This window comes from Oncorhynchus tshawytscha, linkage group LG15 (genome assembly GCF_018296145.1).
Source record: "Oncorhynchus tshawytscha isolate Ot180627B linkage group LG15, Otsh_v2.0, whole genome shotgun sequence".
In the NCBI taxonomy this organism is placed as follows: Eukaryota; Metazoa; Chordata; class Actinopteri; order Salmoniformes; family Salmonidae; genus Oncorhynchus; species Oncorhynchus tshawytscha.
The window spans coordinates 40,760,990-40,772,020 of NC_056443.1; the positions used below are offsets into that span (position 1 = coordinate 40,760,990).

Genomic DNA, 11,031 nt, shown 5'->3' on the forward strand with positions numbered 1-11,031 from the left:
GGTGTTACGGTACAGAGTCAATGTGGAGGCTATATACAGGGTGTTACGGTACAGAGTCAATGTGGAGGCTATATACAGGGGGTACCGGTACAGAGTCAATGTGGAGGCTATATACAGGGGGTTACGGTACAGAGTCAATGTGGAGGCTATATACAGGGTGTTACGGTACAGAGTCAATGTGGAGACTATATACAGGGTGTTACGGTACAGAGTCAATGTGGAGGCTATATACAGGGTGTTACGGTACAGAGTCAATGTGGAGGCTATATACAGGGTGTTACGGTACAGAGTCAATGTGGAGACTATATACAGGGTGTTATGGTACAGAGTCAATGTGGAGGTTATATACAGGGTGTACCGGTACAGAGTCAATGTGGAGACTATATACAGGGGGTACCAGTACAGAGTCAATGTGGAGGCTATATACAAGGTATTACGGTACAGAGTCAATGTGGAGGTTATATACAGGGTGTTACGGTACAGAGTCAATGTGGAGGCTATATACAGGGTGTTACGGTACAGAGTCAATGTGGAGGCACAGGGTGTTGGAGGTCTATATACAGAGTCATGGGGGTACAGGGTATTACGGTACAGAGTCAATGTGGAGGCTATATACAGGGTGTTACGGTACAGAGTCAATGAGGAGGCTATATACAGGGGGGGTACAGAGTGGAGGCTATATACAGGGTGTTACAGAGTCAATGAGGAGGCTATATACAGGGGGTACCGGTACAGAGTCAATGTGGAGGCTATATACAGGGGGCACCGGTACAGAGTCAATGTGGAGGCTATATACAGGGGTACTGGTACAGAGTCAATGTGGAGACTATATACAGGGTGTTACGGTACAGAGTCAATGTGGAGGCTATATACAGGGGTACCGGTACAGAGTCAGTGTGGAGGCTATATACAGGGGGTACTGGTACAGAGTCAATGTGGAGGCTATATACACTGGTACAGAGTCAATGTGGAGGCTATATACAGGGGGGTACAGAGTCAATGTGGGCTATATACAGGGGGTACCGTTACAGAGTCAGTGTGCAGTGTGGGGGTACAGGTTAGAGGTCATTTGTAGGTAGAGGTGAAGTGACTATGCATAGATAATAAACAGGGAGTAGCAGTACAAAACAAATGGAGGAGAGGGTCAATGTAAATAGTCCGGTGGTCATTTGATTCCATTTCATGTTGTAACAGACGATTGTACCAGTGTGTGTTCACAGAGATCTATTTGCAGTCCGAGGGGGACGTAGGACACTCCCTGAGGACCAAATGTCCATGTGACACTTTGTTATAGTATAATAGTCCGGTGGACGGGATTTACTGTATATGAGTGACTTGACTATAGCATATTATTTAGGCTAATGGGATATATAGTTGTTGAGTTAGGCTACAGGCTACAGGTTACAGGCTACAGGCTACAGGCTACAGGCTGCAGGTTACAGGCTACAGACTACAGGTTACAGGCTACAGGTTACAGGCTACAGGTTACAGGCTACAGGCTACAGGCTACAGGTTACAGGCTACAGGTTACAGGCTACAGGTTAGAGGCTACAGGCTACAGGTTACAGGCTACAGGTTACAGGCTACAGGTTACAGGCAGGTTACAGGCTACAGGTTACAGGCTACAGACTACAGGTTACAGGCTACAGGTTACAGGCAGGTTACAGGCTACAGGACTACAGGTTACAGGCTACAGGTTACAGGCTACAGGTTACAGGCTACAGGCTACAGGCTGCAGGTTACAGGCTACAGGTTACAGGCTACAGGTTACAGGCTACAGGCTACAGGTTACAGGTTACAGGCTACAGGTTACAGGCTACAGACTACAGGTACAGGCTACAGACTACAGGTTACAGGTTACAGGGACTACAGGTTACAGGCTACAGGTTACAGGTTACAGGCTACAGGTTACAGGCTACAGGCTACAGGTTACAGGCTACAGGTTACAGGTTACAGGTTAGGCTACAGGTTACAGGTTACAGGCTACAGGCTGCAGGTTACAGGTTACAGGCTACAGGCTACAGGCTACAGGTTACAGGCTACAGGCTACAGGTTACAGGCTACAGGTTACAGGCTACAGGCTACAGGTTACACAGGTTACAGGCTACAGGCTACAGATTACAGGCTACAGGTTACAGGCTACAGGTTACAGGCTACAGGTTAGAGGCTACAGGTTACAGGCTAGAGGCTACAGGCTACAGGTTAGAGGCTACAGGTTAGAGGCTACAGGTTAGAGGCTACCGGCTACAGGTTAGAGGCTACAGGTTAGAGGCTACAGGCTACAGGTTAGAGGCTACCGGCTACAGGTTAGAGGCTACAGGCTACAGATTACAGGCTACAGGTTACAGGCTACATGTTACACAGGTTAGAGGCTACAGGTTAGAGGCTACAGGTTAGAGGCTACATGTTACAGGCTACAGGCTACAGATTAGAGGCTACAGGTTACAGGTTAGAGGCTACATGTTAGGCACAGGTTACAGGCTACAGGCTAGAGGTACAGGCTACAGGTTAGAGGCTACAGAGGCTACAGGTTACAGGCTACAGGTTACAGGCTACAGGTTAGAGGCTACAGGCTACAGGTTAGGCTAGGCTACAGGTTAGAGGCTACAGGTTACAGGCTACAGGTTACAGGCTACATGTTACAGGCTACAGGCTACAGGTTAGAGGCTACAGGTTAGAGGCTACAGGTTAGAGGCTACATGTTAGAGGTTACAGGTTAGAGGCTACATGTTACAAGCTACAGGTTACAGGCTACAGGTTAGAGGCTACAGGTTACAGGCTACAGGTTAGAGGCCTAATAGAAAGGTCATGTCATGCTATGATGACACTGTGATGTTTAGTCTTAATCTATTCCTGATTACAGCCACGTTGTTCACCTTTCACATGAAATACCTTATAAACTGATTATTAGACCTGGGGGGGGGTCTTAAACCCAATCGATAGATTCAATTAGTTCATTACAGTAGCCTTTATGACCTCAAATTGTCACCCTATTCAATAGTACACTACTTTTAATCATAGCCCCTATTACACCAAGTCAAAAGTAGTGCACTATATAGGGTGGGTAGCATTTGCGATATTCAACCTAATCGTTGTGTTATTTATTTATCGATATCTCACCTCACAGTCGTAAAGATCCGTTAGCTGATCGATTATCCATTCCTCCAGATTCAGTCTCTTTCTCAATTCTTTTCGGTCATATTTCACGGTTACTCGCCCTTGCTTCCGAACAGGGGTCTCCGGTTCTTCGGTGGAACCGGCAGCTGCCGTCTGGAAATATACCCGCGGTTGAGGACTCGTCTCTGGGCTGGTAACCGCAGCCATGGTCTGTCGGCTGAAGAAGATCCTGGAAGTCCTGTTGGTAGAGCGAATTTATTCGCGTTGTTTTGTATTGTTCTCCGTGCTGTGTGGTCGTTAACGCGGTATTGATTCTACAGGAGCAGATAGAAAATGTACCGAGTCAAGTCTCTGTTACGCTATTGTTCCCTTCTTTGCAAAAGAGCATGGCATTAGGTTCACTTCGTGGTTTCCAAATCAAAATCACCATTAAAAATAGACTATAAAATTGGCTTATTTCCACTGTGACAATTCGTCGTATAAAAATACAGCTATAAGCAAAGAGTGTCCTGTTCAGTACAAAGAGAAAATATTCCATGCGGTTCTCCCGTCTGTGTCCTCGTGGTGTTGTAAAAACGTCTGGAAAAAGCGGTTGACTTGTCCGTTTTCTACTGATAACTTCACGTTACGTAGACAAAATAAACGATAGTCCTGATTTATTTACTATTTCCTCCTCTCTTCTTTCTCGTCTTTTTTTGGCCCTTTCCGCGTCCTCTCTCTCTCTCTCTCTCTCTCTATTCCTTCAGTGCCTCCCTCTCTCCAAACGCAACTCCTCTAGTGATTCTCTCTCTCTCTCTGCAGTGCTCATCTCTCTCTGTATATATATATTTCTCTCTCTCTTTCCGTCTGCCACATATTTTAACACGTTCATTCACTGCTAAAGACACCATAGCCCCACTACTAACCACAGCGTTCTTAGCTGGTGCTTTTATTTTGAGTCCCTGAAAACGTTTTTAATTGTTGGACATAAAAGACTGTTAAAAACGCCAGTAAATCGTCTCCCAAGTGATTTTAATTTTGGAAATCAAATGTAAGTAACGGTTGAAATGATATATGTTTTGGTCTAATATTAAATAATGTTTGGGCTTCTTTGCTGTTAATTTGCAGTCTACAAATTATTTGTATTTTTGTTTGTTGTTATGCCTAGTTAAATAGAGGTTAAATAAAGGTTAAATAAATAAAACATGTCCTCTGACCATCCGCTCAAGAAGAACATCATGTCGCGGCTGAATCTATTTGACGGTCCCTGATACACTTGCCAGTCGCCACTTTAGTAGGCTACTTAACTTTCTTTGATCTATTCTCCAAGACAATCCATCATTACCACTACGAGTCTCCCTAACAGGGTTCATTACGGCTCTAGAAACATTTCCTCGATGACTTTACTCTCCATGGCGGAATAGATTATATCTATACCTAGTTAAACATGTTTGAGTAGCCTAGTAACCTAGGTTACACGACGTCAGTCTATGTTAAATATAAATTGTGACCCGCAGATATATATATTTTTTTTAATGAAATAAATTGTTTAATTTGCACAGAAGACAAATACAAAACATGATTTTGACGATTAAAATAAATAAATAAATAAATAGATGATAACACCTAGATTAACACCAATAAGCATCTATAAGATCTTTGTGAATTAAATTGATGGCTACAACTGGCTGGTCCAGTTTGTCTGTTAGGCTACTGTTAATTGTACCTTAGGGGCTAAGATAAAAACACTGAGCGCTTTCCAAATCTCTCTCTCTCAATTCAATGTGATTCAATGGGCTTTATTGGCAAGGGAAACATGTCTCTCTCTCTCTCAATCTCTCTCTCCCTCCCATAAGGCTCTTGTCCAAAGCAGTGAGCTACATAGGAAATAGGAGGGTGCACAGATGGAGTGATGGTTTCAACAGGAAAATAAAGGATTGTCTCTGTTAACAGCATGCAGCCGTGTGTGTGTGTGTGTGTGTGTGTGTGTGTGTGTGTGTGTGTGTGTGTGTGTGTGTGTGTGTGTTTGATCACATTTTTCACTGGAGTTTGTATCGTTTAACAGCGGCAATAGATACCCTGGCAAATGTGTTTGTGAGAGAGAGAGAGAGAAAGAGAGAGAGAAAGAGAGAGAGAGTCAGCCATCCGCATACCATGATGATTCAAGCAACATCTCTGAGTAGGTGCATACACACACACACACACAGACACAGACACACACACACACACACATAGTCTGTCAAAGTCGTTCCATCCCCCACTTTCACTCTCCCTACAAGTCTATGGTTGATATTCCATGTTACCATTTCACTGGTAAGATATAAAATATATGGTGTCAGTTTGTGTTTAAATAAGGCTTGCTGTCTGGGGTTACTGAACTGTAAGATTCAGACATACTTACTGAATTATTCAGCTTTCATGTCTTGTTGCTATAGTGTGTGTGTGTGTGTGTGTGTGTGTGTGACTGTGTGTGTTGTGTGTGTGTGTGTGTGTGTGTGTGTGTGTGACTGTGTGTGTGTGTGTGTGTATGACTGTGTGTGTGTGTGTGTGTGTGTGACTGTGTGTGTGTGTGTGTGTGTGTGTGTGTGTGTGTGTGTGTGTGTGTGTGTGTGTGTGACTGTGTGTGTGTGTCTATGTGTGTGTGTGTGTGTCTATGTGTGTGTGTGTGTGTGTGACTGTGTGTGTGTGTGTGTGTGTATGACTGTGTGTGTGTGTGAGACTGTTTGTGTGTGTGTTTGTGTGTGTGTGTGACTGTGTGTGTGTGTGTGTGTCACATATGAAAGAATTGTGACCTGGACCAAGCTAAAGCGGTGTTATAATTGATACCTATTAAGCATCCAAGGTTAATCTCATATGACAACAAATATCGACGATCAGCTTTTTATGTTGTTCTTTCAAAATACACTGAGCAGAACCTTTAATTAAATAAATAAACACAAATACGAACAGAACAGAACCTTTAATTAAATCAATCAACAAAACAAGATCTAAGGTAAACTAAAATCAGCTTTTTTCCAATCTTAACCATATGAACACTAAATTGTCTTTATCAGTGGTCGCCAACCAGCTGATCTCCAAGCCATTCCTAGTCGATCACCAAACATTTATGCGTTCCAATCATTATTTATTTTTTTCCGTTTTGCGCTGTTGATGGTAGCCAGCAGGTGTGTTGTGTTCCCATTTTGAACCATTTCATGTGTCTGAAGGACCCGTTTCTCAGTGGGGGGGGATGGAGAGAAGAGGGGTGGTGAGTCATTATGCTCAGCTGTGCCTCACAAGTAATACAACTAATTATATATTACCAGTGTGATCATATGCAGAGCCTTCGGAAAGTATTCAGACCACTTGACTTTTTACACATTTTGTTACATTACAGCCTTATTCTACAATGGATTACATACATACATATTAAAATTAAATACATGTTTTTCATTCTACACACAATACCTCTATGATGACATCACAATACCCCATAATGACAATATGGTAATAACAATACCCCATAATGACATCACAATACCCCTATAATGACATCACAATACCTCTATGATGACATCACAACACCCCATAATGACAATATGGTAATAACAATACCCCATAATGACATCACAATACCCCTATAATGACATCACAATACCTCTATGATGACATCACAATACCCCATAATGACAATATGGTAATAACAATACCCCATAATGACATCACAATACCCCTATAATGACATCACAATACCTCTATGATGACATCACAATACCCCATAATGACAATATGGTAATAACAATACCCCATAATGACATCACAATACCCCTATAATGACATCACAATACCTCTATGATGACATCACAATACCCCCATAATGACATCACAATACCTCTATGATGACATCACAATACCCCTATAATGACATCACAATACCCCATAATGACATCACAATACCCCATAATGACATCACAATACCCCATAATGACATCACAATACCCCATCATGACAAAACAAAAACAGGTTAGACATTTTTGCAAATGTATTAAAAATAAATACCAGAAATACCTCATTTACATAAGTATTCAGACCCTTTGCTATGAGACTCTAAATTGAGCTCAGGTGCATCCTGTTTCCATTGATCATCCTTGAGATGTTTCTAGAACTTGATTGGAGTCCACCTGTGGTAAATTCAATTGATTGAGCATAATTTGGAAAGGCACACATCTGTCTATATAAGGTCCCACAGTCGACAGTGCATGTCAGAGCAAAAACCAAGCCATGAGGTCAAAGGAATTGTCCGAGACAGGATTGTGTCGAGGCACAGATCTGGGGAAGGGTACCAAAACATTTCTGCAGCATTGAAGGTCCCCAAGAACACAGTTGCCTCCATCAATCTTAAATGGAAGAAGTTTGGAACCAGCAAGACTCTTCCTAGAGCTGGCCACCCAGCCAAACTGAGCAATCGGGGGAGAAGGGCCTTGGTCAGGGAGGTGAGCAGGAACCTGATAGTCTCTCTGACAGAGCTCCAGAGTTCCTCTGTGGAGATAGGAGAACCTTCCAGAAGGACAACCATCTCTGCAACACTCCACCAATCAGGCCTTTATGGTAGAGTGGCAAGACGGAAGCCACTCCTCAGTAAAAGGCACATGACAGTCTGCTTGGACTTTGCCAAAAGGCACCTAAAGACTCTCAGACCATAATAAACAATATTCTCTGGTCTGATGAAACCAAGATTGAAATCTTTGGCCTGAATGCTAAGTGTCACGTCTGGAGGAAACCTGGCACCATCCCTACGGTGAAGCATGGTGGTGGCAGCATCATGACGTGAGGATTTTTCATCAGCAGCAGGGACTAGGAGACTAGTCAGGATCGAGGGAAAGATGAATGGAGCAAAGTTCAGAGAGATCCTTGATTAAAACATTCACTAGAGCGCCCAATGAACTCAGACTGGGGTGAAGGTTCACCTTCCAACAGGACAACGACCCTATGCACAAGGCCAGGACAACGCAGGAGTGGCTTTGGGGGAACAAGTCTCTGAATGTCCTGGAGTGGCCCAGACTTGAACCCGATCAAACATTTTTATTTAACGAGGCAAGTCAGTTAAGAACACATTATTATTTACAATGACGGCCTACACCCTGGCCAAACTGTCCCCTAACGCGGACAGCGCTGGGCCTATTGTGTGCCGCCCTATGGGATTCCCAATCACGTCCGGTTGTGATACAGCCCAGGATCAAACCTGGGTCTGTAGTGACCCCTCTAGCACTGAGATGCAGTGCCTTAGACCACTGCGCCACTCAGGATCCTGAACATCTCTGGAGAGACCTGAAGATAGCTGTGCAGCGACGCTCCCCATCCAACCTGACAGAGCTTGAGAGGATCTGCAGAGAAGAATGGGAGAAACTCCCCAAATACAGGTGTACCAAGCTTGTAGCATCATACCCAAGAACACTGGAGGCTGTAGTCGCTGCCAAAGGTCGTTCAACAAAGTACTGAGTAAAGGGTCTGAATACTTATGTAAATGTGATATCACTGACTCTGGGTCAGCTTGAGACTGGGTTAACAGAGCTAGACACCTATCTTTTTACGTGAATAATATGCTATTTTATGAACATTTTGTTGGCTGAGTAATCGTGAGAGAAATTAATCTAGCTAGTAGCTAGCTTAAATACGGCATTTCAATTTAAATTTCGGGTCTGCTGAACGCTAACTTGAACGTTGTGAAAATTCTGTGTAACTTCCATTCCACTGTGAACACTGAGGCTGTACCTGCTTTACTGTGAACACTGAGGCTGTACCTGCTTTACTGTGAACACTGAGGCTGTACCTGCTTTACTGTGAACACTGAGGCTGTACCTGCTTTACTGTGAACACTGAGGCTGTACCTGCTTTACTGTGAACACTGAGGCTGTACCTGCTTTACTGTGAACACTGAGGCTGTACCTGCTTTAAGTTACAGTTTTACTGTGAACACTGAGGCTGTACCTGCTTTACTGTGAACACTGAGGCTGTACCTGCTTTAGTTTTAGTTGAGGCAGTACCTTTTACTGTGAACACTGAGGCTGTACCTGCTTTGTTACAGTTTTACTGTGAACACTGAGGCTGTGAACCTGAGGCTTTACTGTGAACACTGAGGCTGTACCTGCTTTAAGTTACAGTTTTACTGTGAACACTGAGGCTGTACCTGCTTTACTGTGAACACTGAGGCTGTACCTGCTTTACTGTGAACACTGAGGCTGTACCTGCTTTAAGTTACAGTTTTACTGTGAACACTGAGGCTGTACCTGCTTTACTGTGAACACTGAGGCTGTACCTGCTTTATGTTACAGTTTTACTGTGAACACTGAGGCTGTACCTGCTTTACTGTGAACACTGAGGCTGTACCTGCTTTACTGTGAACACGGAGGCTGTACCTGCTTTACTGTGAACACTGAGGCTGTACCTGCTTTATGTTACAGTTTTACTGTGAACACTGAGGCTGTAGCTGCTTTAAGTTACAGTTTTACTGTGGACAAGTAGGCTACTATGGCTACTTGATCATAATCTAGACCTATCAGAGTGGCCTACCATCAAAAACAATGGGGAAAATGCATCCCATAATATTTTAACATGGAAATAGCTGTGCTGTCATTCAGCCTATAGTAGCAGCCGATGTGTGAGGTTCAGTGTAGGCCAACATTCCATCAGACTTTTGAAAATAAACAGGGCTTGACCTTTAACCTGTTTATCCACTTGTCCTTCAGACAAGGAGGTGACTGAACATGTTGTTGTGTTGTTAGATGCAAGAAACCACTTTACAAGTAAAAATGCATCGTTATTCCCATATCATTATTACAGAGAATCAGACACATTATGCTACCCTCTGCCTATTGGCTACTGAGCTTATTCAAGCCGGTCTCAAAATAAAACACTGTCCCTTTAAGACAGAAAAAAGCTCTTTACCATTACTCACTAGATGTCTAGAAATGTACATTTTGTGCTCTTGTAGGAAGCAATCACTCCTCTATTGCTGACTACACATGATTTATAACTGGGCTAATAACTCACTAACTAGCCAAGGATATGAACAAAATGTGCAGCTCTCACTTTAATCTCAAAACAAGCGCATCTACTCACGACCGCTCATGCTGTAAACACAGTCCAGTTCAGAGTAAACGACACAGAACCATATATGGCAATGGTCTATTTACATATAGGCCTACTACAACTCTGATTGGGTATGCTGCACCGGTCTGTGAGGACTATGGTAGAGTGGTGTCAATGCAATAGAATCCTACTCTGATGCATTCTGCATACAACAAAATCTCTTGCATAGTTTGTTTTGTTTCGCTATGTTGCATTGAAAGTGGCTAATATTGCGCTGATTCATTACAATTGCCACTGTAAAAGGGAAACGTTGATCGTGTTAACAGGGAAAACTCTAGAACAGTGTTCACCAATCTTTTCAGAGTCAATGTTCAATTCCTGGGTCAAAACGCAAGCCGAGATGTACCGCTCAGATTATTTTGCACATGACTTAAAAACGTAAGGCTCTGCAATATTAACCCATTAAAAACAGTACTGTAGCAATGAGGTGTGTGTAGTAAGCTATAGGCCCAATACATTATCACCTCATAATGGCTTTGCCCTGCCAATGCATTGTAATTGTATTTCAATATTTGAGATGGGCTATATGATCACATCGGTAATAGATCTGTTGTTGTATTACTTGTGAGGCACAGCTGAGTGAGCACACATTCAAATAATTTGCTTTTGATTTTACTGGGCTGATGGTGCCTCCATGTGATGGTCAGTCTCAGCGGAGGGCAGACCATATGAACAGAGTTTAGCAGTTGAAAATCCCGCTCACAGCAGAGAGGGTCTTCCATGACCTTTCGAACCGCTCTGCACTCACAGGAGAAAAAAAAACTGGGCTCCAAATTCTCTCCATTCATTAAAATCACAATTTAACCA

At 43.2% G+C, this 11,031-nt stretch overlaps 1 protein-coding gene across 1 annotated transcript in view; it reads right to left on the reverse strand.

Moving 5' to 3' along the window:
- LOC112241336 (protein phosphatase 1 regulatory subunit 14B-like) overlaps window positions 1-3,879 on the reverse strand; it is a 41,273-nt gene extending 37,394 nt beyond the window's left edge. Inside the window, exon 1 of the mRNA XM_042298588.1 lies at window positions 3,121-3,879. Coding sequence (XP_042154522.1) covers window positions 3,121-3,324 — 204 coding nt within the window. The 5' untranslated portion in view covers window positions 3,325-3,879. The remainder of the gene's footprint in view (window positions 1-3,120) is intronic.
- Window positions 3,880-11,031: the final 7,152 nt, after the last annotated feature.